The sequence below is a fragment of the Onychostoma macrolepis genome, chromosome 03 (assembly GCF_012432095.1).
Source record: "Onychostoma macrolepis isolate SWU-2019 chromosome 03, ASM1243209v1, whole genome shotgun sequence".
Lineage (NCBI taxonomy): Eukaryota > Metazoa > Chordata > Actinopteri > Cypriniformes > Cyprinidae > Onychostoma > Onychostoma macrolepis.
In genome coordinates, this window is record NC_081157.1 from 8845886 (window position 1) to 8866112 (window position 20227).

At 35.9% G+C, this 20227-nt stretch overlaps 1 protein-coding gene across 4 annotated transcripts in view; it reads right to left on the reverse strand.

Annotated features, from left to right (window-relative positions):
* Positions 1 to 2075: 2075 nt before the first annotated feature.
* The window catches only part of LOC131537583 (matrix metalloproteinase-18-like), a 32333-nt gene continuing 14181 nt past the window's right edge, over positions 2076 to 20227 (reverse strand). The window contains exons 3-7 of one of the 4 annotated variants that reach the window (XM_058771148.1): positions 4293 to 4359; positions 3945 to 4198; positions 3719 to 3867; positions 3225 to 3353; positions 2076 to 2554 (exon numbers count right to left, since the gene is read on the reverse strand). In XM_058771148.1, the coding sequence (XP_058627131.1) occupies positions 2388 to 2554; positions 3225 to 3353; positions 3719 to 3867; positions 3945 to 4198; positions 4293 to 4359 (766 nt within the window). In that variant the 3' untranslated portion in view covers positions 2076 to 2387. Of the gene's footprint in view, positions 2555 to 3224; positions 3354 to 3718; positions 3868 to 3944; positions 4199 to 4292; positions 4432 to 20227 lie in introns of all 4 variants that reach the window. The other 3 variants (XM_058771147.1, XM_058771150.1, XM_058771149.1) reach the window with 3 other exon arrangements.

Consider the following 20227-nt stretch of genomic DNA (forward strand, 5'->3'; position numbering starts at 1 on the left):
ATACTTTCTCTTTATAGCAGTTATATCGTTGGGCAATTATACTGTATATAAAATGTGGGCATCAGGGAGCCGCTATTAATATGCGGGGCACTGAAACTGCTTTCAAATGCACGATCGCTTTTTACTTTCCATTCGCTTTCAAGATTCGCAATCACACTAACTATGTTTGAGCCCGGTCTCATGAAAATGCATATAAATAGTATGCCAAATAAAAACGAAAACTTGTGGTATTGATACACAAAAATGGACTTTGGCATACACTGTAAAAAAAAATGACCGTGATTTTAACGGTAAAAAACTGTGAAAATGCTACAGTAAAAATCTGTTAAGTTCCCTCTAATATACACAGTGAAAAACTGTAACAGACATTTCAGACAATTTTACGGTGAAATACCATTTTTGGAAGTGAAAAAGAATGCAAAATTTACAGGGAAAAACCATAAATTGACATTCCCAGAATTCATTGCATTTCAAATTTTGTTTGAATTTTGTTTTTTTTCTTTGAAATAACTATGTTTCTTCTTAGTTTTTTTCTTATCAGTTATGTTTATTAGGGTTGTATGTTACATCCAATGTTGTTAAATTAATGTTTATTGCATATTTCAGTTTAACGAGTCTCACCATGATGGTGTTTAGTGTTTGTGTGAATGACACTGTGCACCTTCTATATATGTTATTATTTAAAAGCTGCTTGTGATGGGCTTTGGTTCATCATGTGACTTTCTCATCACCACCTGCATTTGGTGGTTATCAGTGCATTTCAAAGGTACAAAACAGATTTCAGTACTTCAATAGGTTGGTATATTAACATTATATCAGTTAATGAAATTATGATATTTAACTGTAAATTTAAGCTAAAACCGTAAAACCTAAAATGTAGCTACTGTATTTTTTACGGTAGAATTCCAGCAACCACAGGTGCCGTTTTTTTACCGTAAATTTTACGGAATTTGTTTTTACAGTGTGTATATGATACGCATGTGTTTGGCATGCATATAATATGCAGTTTTTGCGTGCATATGATACGAAATTTGTTAGCGTGCATATCATACGCAGTTTTCGCATGCATATGATACGCATCTACCCCACAACCCTAATCCTACCCATCGCATAGCATATACACACCATATACAAAGTCCATTTTTGTGTATCAATACCACAAGTTTTCATTTTTATTTGGCATACTATTTACGCACTTTCATGAGATCGGGGAGTCTGTTTATACTATACAGCGGCAGTACTTACCACACATTTTACAAGATCAGATGCTTGTCAGTGGTGCTCAGGATCTGTAAATCATTCGCCATCATCCTCAGTCATCTCTTCTTACTCTGTTTATGTGGTAAGTGAAATCTTATGTACTGCAATGTAACAGGCTACTGCTAGCAAGGAGCTAACCCTGTCCTTTTAGTGGCTCGAGTTATTTTATTAGAACGCATTATTTGCTTTCCGTGCCTTTCTGAATACAGACACCAACCCATCCCCTGCACAGTCTGGAACATAACATTTATTTCCATGATCTGCCATTTTCGCTGTTGTCCTCGCTTGTTTCTTCACAATACCTGCAGAACTTCTGATGGGTCGGCTGGCGGCTGGCCTAGAACATGGGCGGGTATATGCAAATGTTGGGGGCGTAACTATTAGTGATCCCGACTGTTACGTCACAGTTGGTGTTATGTTCTGATTTATTCTATTTTTCAGTGGTCTTTTTTATTCACGAGATTTACCTAAGAAGGAGGAAACAATGGTGTTTGAGGCTCACTGTATGTCATTTCCATTTACAGAACTCTTATTATTCAACTATGCCAAGGTAAATACAGTTTTCCATTCTATGGCACCTTTAAGGTAACTTCTATTGAGTTGAAGAGCAAGTTGTGTGATGTCTCCTTACATAACAGGACACTTTTTTTCTTCAAACAATCCATTGTTGGTTAAAGACTTGTGCATGTTTATGGTGATTTTCACCATATCAAAGAAAGTAGCACACACCAGCAAGATTTCACAGATGCTGCATGACATTGTAAATGTTTGATCTTCAGGTCAGTGCAAATTCGCCAACACTAACTATCTCCATCACTGTCTTCATTGTATATAAAATAAAGTTCTTCCAGTGTGTTTGACTTTCAGTGATACATAGTCACAAGGTTTTAAAAAGGCTGAATAAAAAATCCTCAATTGTAGCCAAAGTTGTGTGTGTCGTTTTTATTGCATTGTACCACTACATCAAAATAACTGAGAAATGAAAAACATTACATATGGTAAACAATAATTGTAAAGTACAGTGCACATAAACACAAAGTAAAAACTAATTTAAGCTTTTCAGTTTGACTTCATTGTTATTTAATCGTTGTCCACAAAAATTTTGAGTATTCTGAACTTATCCGATTTCACGGATAGAGTGACTGAATAGCTGTGATGTCATCATTGGACAGAGAAAAAACATTCGGATCAGTAAAGCTGTATGTGGGAAACATAAGAGCCCCACGAACTCTGGAATGAGATAGACCCAAAGAGTGACCAAACTCATGGGCGGCCACCAAGAACAGGACATGACCTGTGGAGAAATGAAGCATTTACATTTAGTCATTTAGCAGATGCTTTTATCCAAAGCGACTTACAAATGAGGACAATGGAAGCAATCAAAATCAACAAAAAGTCTCAGTTAGCTTAACGCAGTACACGTAGCAAGGCTTTTTTTTTTTATTATATAATAAATAAAAAGAAAACAGAATATAAAAAGAATAGAGCAAGCTAGCGTTAGAGGCCTTTTTTGCTTTTGTTAATTGTATAATAAATAAAAAGAAAACAAAAAAAAAACAACTAACACTAGCTTTTCTAATCTTTTTGTATTCTATCTATTTAAGAAAACAAGCAGTAAATGAATAAATTGCAAGCCTAAAAGAGAAGTTTTTTGTTAAGAACAGAATTAGAATAGAGAGTTTTAGAGTTAGAGGATCAAATAAAGATGGAAGAGATGTGCTTTTAAACGACTCAGCTACCACCAGGAGGGAACATTTAATTTAAAAGTCTGTGAAAGTGATTTTGTGCCTCTTTGGGATGGCACAATAAAGCGACGTTCACTTGCAGAATGCAAGCTTCTAGAGGGCACATAAGTCTGAAGTAATAAGCATAGTGCAAATTAAAAAGCTTTGATTTTTACTTGAAATCAAAGTGGTGCCAAAAATATTTTTACCAAAAAAGAAAAGAAAAGAGAAAAAACTCACCTCTTGATGAGCGCAAAGTGAAAATCTCATCATCATCGAAATGTGCGTCTCCACCGATTCCAGAACCAGGAGCAAATGCATGAGCCAAAGTGCCTTGTCGTCCATCAAATGGCTGACCATCACCATGATCTGTAGGAAACAGTTTATTTTTACATCTAGTGGTTTAACATTAAATGTTCTGTTTTGGTTTTGTTTTTTCAAATATATATTTCCATTAACATATGTTCTATTAAAAGAGTATATGACAGTTCTATAAATGCTGTTTAGAAATCAACCAAAGGATCCGTGCTTTGCTTTTTAAAAAATGGTTGCAATTAGGAACATAACGATTCACTCATTTGAATTGAATGGGAATGCAGTGAATTGAATTTACTTGCCTTTTAACATGTATATCGCCAAAATGATAAGTTTAAATTTAGTTTAAAAGAATTCATCAAAATGAAAAGCACATGGTTGTTAAAATATGAATTGATAAATTGACAGATGAAACTCACCTTTTGTAGCAAAGGAGATCATGATGTCAGCTGTGCCCTTGTTGATACGGGTGAATTTCAGAGGAGTGACTTCAGCCCAGACCTTCAATGCTCTCTCTATGGATTTATCCACTTCAGCTCTTGACATGTCAGGGGTGTAGTTCACGATTCTGTGGAAAAGGATCATTCTCTATATCTGCTTTTTTCACTGCACTGATGCAAAGAAAACTCTTATTATTATACACACCTGTAGGTGAGCTTGTTGGTCCGCCATTTGGGTTTTTCTTCTTCAAATGTGGAATATGCAGCAACATCTGAAACACCACAGCGGGGCTTCTTCATCACCTCCAGTGTTTTTTTGTCCAGCTTTCCAGTCACCTTCAGCCCAAAAAACTTCTGCATCTCTTTTAGCTTATCAGACAGTGGATCGACATCTTTTTCTGGCTGATGAAAAGAACTAGATACCAAGTATTCCAGATCGTAGAATTTTCTCAGGTAATCCTAACAGGCAAATAAACAAGGAATTATTGGAGAAATGATGGCAAATTGCAAAACAGGCAAACAAGTATTATTTAAAAAACAAAAAAGTTCATACCTCCGCGATGGCTTCATCTTTGTCAGATGGCTGTGAAATCGGTCCAGCATGAATAACAAGCAGCAAACTTGCAAGGAAACACATCTGACGGTGAATCCCCATGTTGTGAGTTACTTCTGCTCTCTGCTCTAAGAACAGTCTGATGGCAATTTATATACTCTTAAAACTGTGAGGTGTTGAGCAACAGGTGAAATTAAATAATCAAACTGACAGACAATAACAGGATTTTCAGCATGACACAGCCTCTTCCTCCTCGCCTAGATCTTTGTTTTATTTCTCTTACTAATACCTTTATTTAACAGCAACACTTTAAAGTGTTACTATGTTTTAGAAAAACAAACAAGAGCAAATGTTTATCTATGTTTTTAAATATGATTTAAAAAAGTGCAGGTAAAACATAGTGATAGCCATACAAGCATTACCAGGGCTGCCAGCCAATCAGAATCCAGTATTCAGACAGACCATGGAATAATAATTAATAACTGACATTTATATAAGTGTATGTGTTATAACCACTATGTATTATGAGTACAAACAATGGCAGTAATAATTTTTGGTTAAATTATGATTAAAACTTGCAAGTAAACCACAGTAATAACATCACAAACATTACAAGACTGTTTGACTTATTTAACTTAAAATAACTCAATAATATAAAATCCAATATAAAACACCCCAGTGCACATAACTATTAACAATCAGAAAGTAATTAATTTAAATAACATTTTTAACAATGTGATGGTTTGTGCAGGGAATTCTGGGAATGCCCATTTACACTTTTTACTCACAATAAACATTGTTTTAACAATATTTTACCTTAAATGTATACACATTGCAGTGTTAAATATAATAGTTGCAGCGTAAAGTATAAGGTAGCTAAAATTAGGTTACCTTCAAGTTAACATATTGTGACACACAATATAGACAACATATAGGCATGTGTTGTCTATAAAATATTATATGAATTACTATAAATAGTGATGTAACTTACATTTAACCAATTAAAAAAGTTGTCCTACACAAAAACATTTTTATTTTATGAAGTGCTGAAACATATCCAAAGAAGTAAGCAACACTTAAAACACCTCCTTTCATATCTTGTCATAGAAAAAAAAAAAGTATCTTTATTCACTTATAAAATGGTAAATGTTGCATTTTTTAGGGTTAGGATTTCCGTTAGAGTTTGGTTATATTAATTGCTATTTGCTTCATTTCAGAAAAAAATGTATCAAAGGGAAAGCCCAACTACAGTATGTGCAAAGAGCATGAGGTGTGATTAGGGCGTTATGAAATATCTGCAAGTAATGCCAACTATTTATTGTCTGAGCAATGAGTAATAATTTATAAGGAACACAACAATGACTAAGACTTTCAGGCTTCAGAAATAATGCATAAGCACTATAAAACTATCATGAATGTGGGTCATATGACTTATGCACTATATTTCTTAAACTATCTGAAGTCACATGATGTCAGATACTCTAACAGATTTTCACTGTTTCACTTTTATGTTTTTATAGACGTAAAGAAAAAAAGGGTTGATGGTGGGACCATGTGAAAACGTGGACATTAGAGCAAATTACGGATGGTTGAATTAGAGAATGTGGGTTTGGCAGAGATTCAGATGAGTCAGGAGGACAGCAAAGAGGAGATTCCGGATTTGGGTAACATATGAAAAATGTTGCCGTAAACATCTTGAACTGTAATTAAATGTAATGTTTTAAATTAATTAATGCAACGACTGACATCGCCCTTGAAAACAGTTGATGTGTTTTTGTTTTTGATGTATTTTCCCATACACAGAAGTTTTTTCCTTTTTACGTGTGAAGGAAATGTTTGAATAAATGTTTAAAGGAAATGTTAAAATAAAAGTAAATTGCATTTACCAAATAATAATAGTAATAATAATAATAATAAATATAGCTGCAAGCAGCAATGATGGGGCCAAGCACATCAGCGGCAAAATGAGGAGCTAAGCATAGCACGGAGCATCAGACCAACTTCAGCAATGATTAATTGAAGGCATTTTAAGATTATTGTAGTCCAAATGCCTTAAAAATCATTTAATACTACTAGTAATCTGACTGAATGACTTTTCACTTTTGACCAACAGGTGGCACCGTTATCAAATCGATGTGGTGTGTTCTGTGTGAGGTGACTATAGGTTCTTTCGCACCGCAGGAACCTTTTCATAGTACCCAAACTAATTGTGGAACTACCCACTTTTGGCGTGTTCGCACCACGGGAACTAGGAACTGTTTTAGTTCCCGGAACTCCGTTTGGAGGAACTAATTAGCTCCTACTTCAGAGTAGGGTCTAAAACAGTTCCATAGGAACTGTCGTGACGTAAGTGTACGCTGATTGGCTAAACGCGTACGAAAACACCCTCACCCTCCATTATTTAAAACGCTGTGTTAACACATACTGTGTAAACATCGCATCAACTTATATTTAGCAAGAATGGAGAACAGCGATAGATGGACGGACGCTGAAGTGCAGGCACTTTTGAACATTTTGAACTCCTTGCCGATCTTTCAATCGCTTGACGTATAAGTTACGTCGACAGTCCATGTCTATTATTGTGAACCCCGCAAGACACAACAAAAACACAGCTCTGATCACAGCGTCCTCCATCGTCCTGTTGTTACAAATTACGTCGCAATGGAAGATAGCGAAAAAACTAAACCTTACGTTTTTCGACTCGGCATGAAATTTTCATTTTCTGCCTTACGGTTCAAAAGTTATTAGCATAAACATGAGTGAAAGTTTGGACAAGTGGTGGCGCTAGAGAGTTTCGAGACTCCAAATTTGCTGTGGTTACTATTGACACTATCCTCTATCAGTGTGCCAAATTTTACAACTTTCCCGCGATCGGTTCTATGGGCTGCCATTGACTTTGCGACGGAAGAAGAAGAAGAAGAACGCTAACAAACACAATAGGTGCCTCCGCACATTCGGTGCTTGGCCCCTAAATATAAGTTCAAGTTGATTCCAATATCATCAGTTACAGTGGGTACGGAAAGTATTCAGACCCTCTTAAATTTTTCAATCTTTGTTATATTGCAGCCATTTGCTAAAATCATTTAAGTTCATTTTTAACACTTTATAATAACTGCACGCTATGAATCATTAGTTAGTCATTAGTAAATAGTCAATTCATTATTTATAAAGCATTGTTACAACATTAATAGGCATTAGTAAGCAGTTTATAAAAACAACTATAAATGTTTTGTTCTTGAGCATATCTATAATGTTTAATAATTGTATTTTCATACTTTATTAATGATTAATTTATCATTTCTAAATTATTACGTTATTTACAAACCAGTTATTTAGGAGTTGTCAGTGGTTCATAAGATCATTTAGAAAGTGTAAGTAAATGATTAATAAACTATTTAAATGTACATTTATAAATCTTATTATTTAGACACATGATAATAGTTGCTCAGTGTGTTAATAAATGCTTTATTAACACATATTCCTGCTGTAATTCATGATTAAGTCAGGTAGTTATAAAACATTTAGTAGTTGCCAGCCATCTATTTTTGTGAGCTCATCTAAAGTGAAGACTATTCATACATTGTAAAGCATTTACAAAGCAGATTTAAAGGCTCATTTATCTTCCAAACAGACAAGTTAAACAAACACAACACAGAGGGATACAGAACACAGAAATATTTTTTCAAGATGCAAAAATGAAACTGTACAACTAAAAATAAAATTTAAGTGTACAGCTGGACAGTTTAATTTTTTTTCATCTTGAAATAAATATTTCTGAGTTCTGTATCCCTCTGTGTTGTGTTTGTTTATTTTTTCTGTTAGGGAGATAACTGAGCCTTTAAATCTCCTTTGTAATAGATATGCTTATAAATCAAGAACAAGGCATTTATAGCTGTATTTATAAACTGCTTACTAATGACTATTAATGTTGGGACAATGCTTTATACAGGATGAACTGACTGTTTACTAATGCTTACCTAATGATTCATTACGTGCAGTTCTTATAAAGTGTTACCAAATAAATTGCCCCATCTTGCCATCATGTAATTTGAAGTTGCAGGCACATAAAACTTATTCTGTTCATAAGTTCATTGATCCATTCATCATGGATGTCTGAGGTGATGCTCCATACTAGAGTGCTTGATTGTTTTACTTCTATTGATCTAGTTTTTATGTTGAAACCTTATTACATTACACTTCTGGTGATCGTATAGTGTTTCCCCTCAATCTAGTGATTTGACACCTATGGACCCCTGATTGGGGGAAACCTATGAGAAAGTCTTCACCGCAGGGTTGTCCACTGAGGCCTGTTGCACTTTGGCTCTAACCTGGGCTCCTCACCGGTCCGTGTCCTGTAGGTGAATTGCACACTTTCATCTTCGTTGTAGATTACTGGAGAAATCAAGCACTCACAGACCCAACAGCAAGCGGCCCCACATGACCAGGTTTACCACAGTCAGAGCTGATCCTCCCTATACGCAGAATACGCAAGCTGCGTACGGCCCCCGAAACACCAGGGGGCCCCCTTGCTCTCAAAGATGTTTTAATTTTAGTTTCGATTTTGAATTTGGCCAGCAGTTATGAAAACACGAATGATCATTTATTTTAATGCGGTGAACTGTCACGCTCTCTACGTAAAAATCAGCCAAATCATGTGACGTGAATGTCGTACAGTCTCTTGCTCTTATTAAAAAAAACTATTTGAAAGCGTACTGAGCCGTGGAAGAGATGCTGTTTCTCGAGCGCTTTCTGTGAACGCAATTCGAGACTGAGAGAAACACAGACAAATGCGTTTCATCCATCCCCCCTGACAGAGTTTTGCGTAGGGCCCCCAGAAGTCTAGGATCGGCGCTGGCCACAGTAATGACAACTGCCCCCCTCCTAGGAAATTTATGTTTTAGTTTCTTCTCTTTTGATGCAAATTAGCAATGACCAGGAACAACATGCATGTCATTTCCTGTCAGAGTCGTTACTGCTGCCTCTCTCCATTCTGTCTCCCATTTCCAAAATGTGTTTTTCTTTTCTGAATGGAAGTAATATTTCCCGGCAAATCCCACTTTAAAATGAAAAACTTTGGGCAGTCCATTTATAAATAACACAATTAACCTAATTTTGCTTTTTTTTTGTCAAACATTTTATACTCAATGTGATTGATTTATAAACTGTTAATAAAGACTGATTTCAAGATATCTTTAAAAAAGGGTAATGACATCTTGTTATACTCCGTAAGACGTTAACTAAAGACACTAGAAGCAAATATTTACTAGATGTGTCTAAACGTTGTTTACTCCCAATCCACTAAATGTTTCATGTTTTTAATCCCTGGAACTCTTTTGGCAGCTAAAGCTACTAAATAACAAAATATTTCTGTTTTAATTCAGTATTTCAGCAGCTGAAGCAGAGATTATATTGAAATAACAGTGCACTCATATTTACACCTTTACACCACAAGAGGGCAGTGTGTAACAAGATTTTAGACCATAGGCTTCTCAAAAGCTGCCTGTGTATGTAAACACATTGTATGTAGGCTAGACTGAGGTAAAGGGACCAGGAGAGATTACAGTGTTTACTGTTCTTGATATTGTTAATAATTCTGGTCACACTTTATATTAGGTGGCCTTAACTACTGTGTACTTACATCAAACAATAAGTAAAATCTACTTATTGTGGTCATTGTATTGCAAAACACTATTGCTGCTATTGAGGTGGTATATGGGTAAGGTTAGGGACAGGTTTGGTGGTCTGGGTAGGTTTAAGGGTGGGTGAAGGTGAAAGGGATGGGTCAACAGTGTAATTATAAATGTAATGTAAATGTACAATACGTCATGACTTAACTGACTTAACTTAATTACACAAATTAATTATTACATATAGGTATTTTTTTTAAATATAACATGTACACAATAAGTGCATTGTACCAAATTATTAATTTAAATGTATGTACATAGTAGTTAAGGCCACCTAATATAAAGTGGGACCATAATTCTTATTATAACAATATTATATTCAAATCACTCACTCTTTCCCTCAAACACATAAAGTACAAACAAGTACTTGCAGTTTTATTTGTTTTTTTGTAACACTTTATTTTACGGTGTCCTTGTTACACGTTACATGCACTTACTATTATCATAACAACAACAAATTCTGCATAATTGCATGCAAGTAACCCTGAGCCTAACCCTAACCCTGACCATATAGTAAGTACATGTAGTTAATTAATATTACTCGGTACTTAAATGTATAATTACATTGTATCAAGGACACATTAAAATAAAGTGTAACCTTTTTTTTTTTTTTTTTTGGGTGCGATTTTCACAAGCAAGAAGTCTGTCTATATTTTAATCCGACTAATCTTAATGTTTAATCAGTGAATATTTGATAAAACTATATACATATAAATTTTGTGGAACTGCATGGTTTGAGATTTCCAAAATGGCTAAATGAATGATTTTATTTCAGTTATGGGTCACACTTTATATTAGGTGGCCTTAACTACTATGTACAATTGAAAAAATAAGTACAATTTACTTACTGTGTTCATACTGTATTGCAAAACACATTTGCTGCTATTTAGGTGGGATATGGGTAAGGTTAGGGACAGGTTTGGTGGTATGGGTAGGTTTAAGGGTGGGTTAAGGTGTAAGGGATGGGTTGACAGTGTAATTATAAATGTAATTACAGAAATGAATTACAGATGTAATTACATCCAGGTATTTTTAAAAATATAGGTACAATGTAAAAACATGTATGCACACAATAAGTGCATTGTACCAAATTATTCATTTAAATGTAAGTACATAGTAGTTAAGGCCACCTAATATAAAGTGGGACCCAGTTATGTAATTTAGAAAATGTAAGTGTATTTATTTAATGTGACAACTGTGGCCTGTGTTACTGTAACATCTCTAATTCAGCAACATGGCTGATTTGAAACATGCATGTTGCATTTTTTGCTTTTAAATGAAATGATTTTTAAAAGTACTAAACTGAAAGAACATCATGTTGCTGTGTTATTACAAAGATCGTGCATTTTGAAACAATGAAAGTATAACAAGTATGATCAGTTTGCAGATATGTGACCCTGGAGCACAAAACCAGTTTTAAGTCGCTGGGGTATATCTGTAGCAATAGCTAAAAATACATTGTATGGGTCAAAATTATAGAGTTTTCTTTTATGCCAAAAATCATTAGGACACTAAGTAAAGATCATGTTCCATGAAGATATTTTGTAAATTTCCTACTGTAAATATATAAAAACTTCATTTTTGATTAGTAATATGCATTGCTAAGAACTTAATTTGGACAACTTTAAAGGTGATTTTCTCAATATTTAGATTTTTTTGCACCCTCAGATTCCAGATTTTCAAATAGTTGTATCTCAGCCAAATATTATCCAATCCTAACAAACCATACATCACTGGAAAGCTCGTTTAATTTCGAAAAATTGACCCTTATGACTGGTTTTGTGGACCAGGGTCACATATATATGTAATAGAATTACAGAAGATTATTAGCTGCAGAGAGCAAACTATAAAGACATCACAAATGTAAAGCACACTTTGGTGACTTTGTGAATCCAAAAAACAACAGACAGTTTTCCTCTTCTGCCTATGTCATGTTAATAAACTTGATTAATGTCCTCTCATGCAGCCGATGGTCATATTAATGAAGTTTAGTTTTCTGGAGCTGCTGGTTATCTGTGGACTGCCGGAAGGGATGCGATACGTGTGTCTGTCCTCCCGTGACTCATTTACGCTGTGCTATCACAGACTCAGGGCCGTGTGCGTCTGGAGGGAGTGAGTGCGGCTGCAGGACACTGTGATAAACTGCTCTGATAACTTACAACTTCCACTGTGATAACACACAGCACACACTACTACTGAACCCAGAGAGAAGGCTTCAATACACTCAGTACATTCAAAAATGCAACAGGTGAAATATAAATAAGGCAGAGTTTCTGCACGTCTGCACACATTGACTACCCCCTTTAATTTACTTATTTTACATTTAATTATAAAAACATTTAATTTATAGGACTTGGAGAATCAGGAATTCAGTCTCTCAGGCTCTCATTCTCATAAAAAACCCACTTAAGGTCACTGAGTACGAAATTTTCGTCCGAAATGCACGTTAAAAAATAAATACGAGCTCACGTTGTGTCAATCACGTTTACACACTGCCTCCAAAACTTTCGTCCGTCATAAAACAAATTCGGGTGAGCTTCGATTTTCTGCATTTTCGCATCTGTAGCATGCATTTGATAGGAAAGGATGAGGAATACGAAAAACCGTAAAAAAGCACGTGAACATGTCGGACTCATTGTGCAATGACCTTTAACCTTCAATGTAACAGCTTCAAGTTTGAACTGTTGGAAGCGAAATGCATTTTAATATGCTCTCAATTGTTATCAATACGATGAAGAGCTTTTCAAATGCATATAAATTTTAAACCGCAATAAAACATGAGCTCTCTCATCAAAACTGTGGTATTGTTGTGTTTATTTGTTTATCTCAACAGCTATTACAAAAATATGATGTACTTTTAATTAGGTGAATAGAATGAAATAAGGTATACGCTATTATTATGTTGTGTTTCAGATAGACTCATGTATGTTGTCACCAGATGCTGTACAAAACTGGCAGTAAATCACTGAAGGTGAATTCGGCCTAACTTTCTGAAGTAGTAGCTCTGTAAATGATGATCTTAAAAATAATATTCATAAATCTGGTAACATAAGTTCAAGGCTGTGGGTGTTTAAAACGAGCTGAAAATCAAATAAGTATTTCATTTCCTTTTGAACTGCACAGATCCTCTGCGCCATTACATCAACACATGATGGCTTTAGCACACGTGTTACAGTGATGGCTCGTTCTTCTTGCTTTCGTGGGTTCAGATTAATGGACAGAGAGGAACCCGACGCCGGCCGCAGAGCTGTTTTAAACACGCACACATGTGCCTTCGCTGCAGTTTATCAGCTGTCAGTGTGACGGACGCTTATTCTGCTCACTGTGTGATGACTGTCCATCTGGAGCCACACTCAGAGGAAATCATCGTCACACACACACACACACACACACACACACACACACACACACACACAGTGCATGCAACCAGATTCATGACCTGAACTACATCAAATCCAATAGAAACTCTGAGATCTGACCGCCACAGTATCCCACCATGCATGAATTTATGAAATAGATCTTCTTTCAACTTCTGCTCAATTACAACACGTCCTTGCCAGCAATTGAATACGTTTCAAGTGGTCCATGATTTAAAAGAAGGAAAAGGCAGTATAACAAAAACTTCACACTGTTATGAGCTGGTAGTATGTCCTGCTACTGATTTAGTAACTTTCACTTTTTTCTAACCGACAGAGTTTAATGAGCGGTGAAGCACAGAGACTGGGTGTCTAATACAGGTCGTCTGCTGTGATCACATGACCAAATCATGCTCTATATCGCTCAACATGAACCAGAAGCATTGTGGTTGAACACAACGTGTGTAACCTTGTTCTGTATCATACACACACTGAGAAAACACTGACAGGGATGGATGAACACAGAGCGGAAGGGAGGAACTGCTGAGAAACACTCCTCTGCTTCAGTATCAAGGCTAACACACACACACACACACACACACACACACACAAACTTCATCAGTCAGAATCAAGCCATTCTTACATACAAAAAAGAATATTACTCAAGTGTGCTATTAGCATACTTTTGAAAATGAAAAATAAGAGAGTATACTTTCAGGCTATTTTTAAATCATCTAAACAGAGATATAATTTGCAAAGTATATCTCTAAGTAAACTTTTATGTCATGTTTATATGTGTAGCGCTTTTCACGACAAATCGTTGCAAAGCAGCTTCACAGAAAATGAAAGTTTCTACATTATATTTAGGAGTAGCTTGTCAGTGGTGACTACGTCAAGGTGAATTATACTGACAAGAATATACTTACATTTACATTTATGCATTTAGCAGACGCTTTTATCCAAAGCGACTTACATTGCATTCAAGTTACAGTTTTTACATTTGATCAGCTCTTGCTTTCCCTGGGAATCGAACCCATGCTCTACTATTTGAGCTACAGCAAAGCCCTTAAGAAAAATTGCAATGAAGTATTGTAAGTATGCTTGGCTTGTTGATTTATTTCACTGTTTTAATAAAGTAGCTTATTAAACACTTTTTTTCACACATATTGGCTTCTTAGAAGTAGTTCTGTAATTTATGTTTTCCAGACAATTTTAGAAACGTAAACGCTCAGGTTTAAGAAATAACTTTCCTTACAAAGTTCATTTAGCAAGGAAAGTAACGTTCAAGTATATTTTTCAAGTATATTTTATGCAGTAAGTATAGTAATATCAATGCACTTTTAGTGTACTTGTGTGTGTAGTTTTTCAATTCTTCTTGCGAGTAGGTTTAGTTTATAAAAGTAAAACTACTAGTTTATTAGGTTTTATACCAAGTTTTCTGTAAGTGAACACTATACAGTACTTATAGCTTACTATTTATATTTCATTTACTTTACATATGCACTGGAAAAACAATGGGGTACATGTACAGTAAAAATATCCATAAGCCAATAGCATTTACATCTTGCATGAAATATTCTTTATTCAATGTCTGAACAGTATACAACTAATATTAGTATACTATTACGTACAGTATATTTGGCAAATATACTTGAACGTTACTCAAGTCTACAATAAAATGAACTTGAATTATGCTTATTTTATTTTCTGTCGTTCATTAATGTCAGGTTGCTGTTACTAAGGACTGATGCTGAGACTGAGTTTAGTTCTAATCTCAGTGGATCAGCCTGAGAACATTCACTGAACTCTAATCGAATCCCTCGCTGACTACAGCACAAGCCGTGTGTGTAATACAGCTGAAGGGCTGACGGGAGCACTCTAGCTCCGCCGCTGAGAGAAAATACAGCAGCGGGAGCTCATCTAGACACTATCCTCATGTTACGTCATAAAAGAGTCAAGGGTTATCAAGAGCCAGAGAGATCGCTGTATCTCGTACGGAGAGTGTCTGTGATGGTTAAATCTCTTCAGCATACTTAAAAACAGAGTGTGTTCACAAGGGTTTATGTCACATCTGTTATTAAAGTAACTTAGCTTTAGTAAATGCCCATTTCTGAACAATAGATTACAGAGACAATAAATATAAAGAATATACAAGAAAGTACAAGACAATAAATATAAAACAATATGCAATAAAGGACAAAACAAGAACGAGTAGCAAAAATAATAGAGAATGGCAAAAGTATATTTACTTTATGAATAAGAGAATCTGTATGCAATCGTCTTTACAGTATAATGATGCAATGCAGTTGATGATAAAGTGATACTCAAGAGAAGCAAACAAAGGCTTCCTTCTTCTGAACCTGGCTTTGAGGTTTTGGGTTAATGTGAAGTTATCGATGTACTGTTTATAAACTGGCTAGTTCTGGTCATGCATGATGATTGGTCAGTATAGTGATCTAGTTGCATTATAGAAACATCAGAAACACTATGAAACACCTGTTTGTCTAGGTATTTCTTTAAATCACAGCTCCCATAGAGATATCCATGTGTCAGGGACTAGGTCTAGCGGAAGGATATCATTTTGTGGATGTAATTTTATTTTCCCCTTAAAATGCCCCTATTATGGATTTTTGAAAAGTACCTTTCATGCAGTGTGTAACACAGCTCTAAGTGAATGAAAACATCCTGCAAAGTTTTAAATCTGAAAGTGCACCGTGTTATTGTCTCTCAAAAGAAAGAGTCGACTCTGAATCATTGAAACGAGTCTTTTTTTAAAACGAATCCCAAGCCGTTTCATGTTGAAGTCAACATGAAACATTAGCATTGGTCTGAATGAAAATGCAAATTCATTCTTTGCCACTAGGTGCCGCTTTTGAAGTGGTAAAAATAGCGGTTTCTCCAGTAAGGCCCCAATCACACCGAAAGTGTTTTTTAGGCACACCGCACTGCCTTTTTTGGTGACTTTTAATAAAAGAGCAGTGCGCTGCGTTTTTTATGTTGCTAGGCAACCACCGAATCAGCTGTCCTGTCAGTCTAATCAAAGGATTATAGCACGAGCGCTCTAAAATGTTTGGGTTTTTGCTGTTAAGTAAACTGACATATTAGCAAAAACCTTAAAAAATACAGCTCCGGGTAACCCACGACAGACACCAAAAGTTTCTCCTGCATCATTCGTCACTTTCGTCATTCATAAACTTTCGTCACCACAACAGAAGGCCCGCCTCTCCTTTTATTCGATTGGACAATGGAAAAAAACGCGATGAAGTGGGGCGCTTTTCCGCTCAGAGTTGCTTTTTTTTCAACTTCAGGTGCTTCGTGCGTTCCTGCAAAAACGCGGCAGGCGGCGAAAACGCAAGGCGCCTCTCACTGCAAAAAACGCGTTCGGTGTGATTGGGGTCTAATACTGTACACAGAGCAGCACTGCGCTCACAAACACCGCTTTAAATGAAATCGGACCAATCACCGCAGATTAGCATCAAGCATAAGAGGGGTTTGGAAAAATGAATCGTTAAACGAATCGTTTGGGAGTCGTTGAGCAAGCAAGGTAAAACAATAAATGCATATTATAAGAAAATGAAAGTGTTTTTTGACCTTGCATGCATGTCAACCTGTTGTTGGGGACACCCAAAAACCAAAATATGAACCTTTCATTACCCATAATAGGGGCACTTTAATATTACTATTATGTAGCATCCATGTTATAAAAGCAATCACACACATGAGGTGTGCTATATTGTGAGTCATGTCCAAGATTGTCATGGAACAGTAAACATCTGGATGTGTTATGATCATCCTCTCAACTCTGATGGTGCTTCGTTAGACAGTATTACCAACCCATCCTCATTTGTCATCAGGCTTTTGCTCTGAGTCTTTCATTTTGAGACGACCATTTCAGAGAGTTCTCAACAGTAGTTGAGAATAAAAGTGCTGGTTTTCTCGGAGGTGGGAGAAGCTTGGCTGCTCTTAAAGCAGCAGCGGAGAGGAGCTGAGGTGCCATTAGTGGCTCACACACAGCTGGAAGCCATTCCAGAAACATGCTGCGCTGGACGTCAGCTCAAACCACATGTTTTCACTGGGTTTTCACACTGTTCCTCACAATTGACTCGCAATGAGGAAAACGCAGCCCTCATATTGTATCTGGCTAACAAGAAGTCATCATGGAAATAATAGAAGAGCGGTGCTGTTCTAGATGAACCTGCTGTTTCATACAGAATTGATTGTGGGTTTGCTGTACAAACTCCGCCGTCAGAGGCATTCGCTCAGAAAGCCAAGAGTAGCGCATTATCAGTGACGCCATACTCTTAAACTGCCGAGATGCATTTAAAGTCATTGTAAAACCACATCAGTGCATTTTTACAACACGGACTGTGGATTTTAATAACAGCTATTAGATATTTAATTTGCTGCATCTAATCAGTCAGGGTGAAATTGCAATGTTAGATTGAAGTCGTATGTAGTTCAAACCTAAAGCAGGGCCAATTCAGATGGAGCGATACCAAACACACTGAGCTACTTCAAATTTAGCTGCTGCAATGTTTTCCATTATCCACCATAAATTGGCTGCTTTTTTGTTTGCGTTTTCTTTAATAAAATTGCCCGTGAAGCACATTAATGGTGTGTGGCCGACCACATATCGCTTTGAGAGGTGTGCTGTCTGCTAATAAAGTCAATGTATTTCAGCAAGCGAGTTAAAGGAATCTTTGATAGGTGAAGCATTTGAGAGAGAGTGTTTATCTGAAATGCATGCGTTCAGCTGAGCTGTGATTACAGTGATTGAAGTGTAAGATTACAGCTGCTCATTATTGTTTGCTGACCATGGTGAATTTCATCATCGTGCGTATCTCGTATCAGGGATTACTGCTGTGTACAATCCACTCTCATAAACTCGGATTACTGCTTCTCAACTCAAACCAGTATATTTTAGTTATAGTTATTTCTATGGAAGCCCGTTTCTGCCACTGAATAAAAAATAAAAAAGGTTATTTTTTCTCAGAATTGTGAGATATAAACTCGCAATTCTGAGAACATATCAGTCTTTTTTTCCCCCTCAAAACTGGACTTTAACTCGCAATTGCGAGTTTATATCACGCAATTCTGACTTTATAACTTGCAATTGTGAGTTTATATTTCACAATTCTGAGAAAAAAAGTCAGAATTGCAAGAAAAAAAAGTCAGAATTGCGAGATATAAACTCGCAATTGCGAGAAAAATGTTTTCTCGCAATTCTGACTTTTTTTCTCAGAATTGTGAAATATAAACTCGCAATTATATTTATATCTCGCAATTTTGACTTTATAACTCGCAATTGTGAGTATATATCTCACAATTTTGTAAGAAAAAAGTCAGAATTTTGAGATTAAAAAGTCGCAATAACCTTTTTTTTTTTTTTTTTTATTCAGTGGCGGAAACGGGCTTCCATATATTTCAGCACAAGTTGCCTTGAAATATAGCTGTAATTTGCCAAATGTGATTTCGGTTATTTCGGTTAATGTTTATTTTATTTCAGGAAATAATTTTTTGGTAACACTTTAGTTTAGGGAGCAATTCTCACTATTAATTAGTTGCTTATTAACATGCCTATTATTAACATATTGGCTGTTTATTAGTACTTATAAAGCACATATTCTGCATGACCATATTCTACATCCCTAAACAACTACCGTACTAACTATTAATGAGCAGCAAATTAACACTGAAGTACACTAGGGATAGAGCTTTGTTCAAATCAATAACCCAGAGTATGAGCAATAGCCTCAGTACATGTATTCATTTAGCAAGCATAAACCTGACTAATTAATCACAGCGATTCCAGACATTTGCATTGAGTTAGTGAGATCAGACATCTGTTTAGTGTGGCTGTTGTTAATTAGCGCACATTATTTTGCTCGTTATAAACACCCACACTGCTGCCGTCTCAGCGGAGCTCTGACCCTGCTGACATGGGCCGTACGTCATCGCTGTTTGTACGGAGTCAAACTAACTGCATGAGATCTACTGCACTGCCAACGCTGAAGACATATGCTCCCTTCATAGAGCACACGGCTGTACATTTATAGACCACAGCAGCTCCATACGATCCCGCTGTAGCTATAAAACCTGCACTTCTGTTGCAGAGCTGACATTATTTTCATTTTTTGCTTCTAAGTGAAGAACATTACCAAGAAATATTAGGATGAAATACTGTGATACTAAACAACAGTCTGAAATGCCCGTTCCTGCTGGGGTTTTGTAATTCTGTGAACTTAAATGCATATGAACTAATGCTGAGCATGGAGATACACAAGGGTGTGAGATACTTTTACTTTTCACTAGTACTTGTGAAACAGTTTTCATGTTTTTACATTGTACTTATATTTAAAAAAAAAATCTGGTTACACTTTATTTTAAGGTGTCCTTGTTACAATGTAATTATATATTTAAGAACTGTACATGAACACAATGCATACATTGTACCAAACTTTTTTGTAAATAAATATGAATACATAAATACTAAATACATGAAGTCTTTAAATTGTATAGTACGGTGGCCGGGAAGTGCAAAACAACATTACAAAGTGTGAAACACTTTTACGAAGCTCGAGACAAATTTACATTTTGGAAAACATTTTTACATATCATAAAACACAATTACATGGGAAAAACACTTTTACCAAGGACGAAACAAATTTACATTTTAGAAAACAAATTAACAAGACACAAAACACTTTTACCAGTCCCGAAACAAATTTACAATGACAGATTCTTCACGGAAAGGGAATGTACCGCACACCAGAAGTGACGCGGTGAAAGGTGGTGTTGTTGGTGAGCGCGGTAAATTCGTGTTGTGGTTGTGGAGTAAATGCTGTAAATAAAGTTTATGGTGACCGAACATGGACTGCGGCCGAGGGATGTT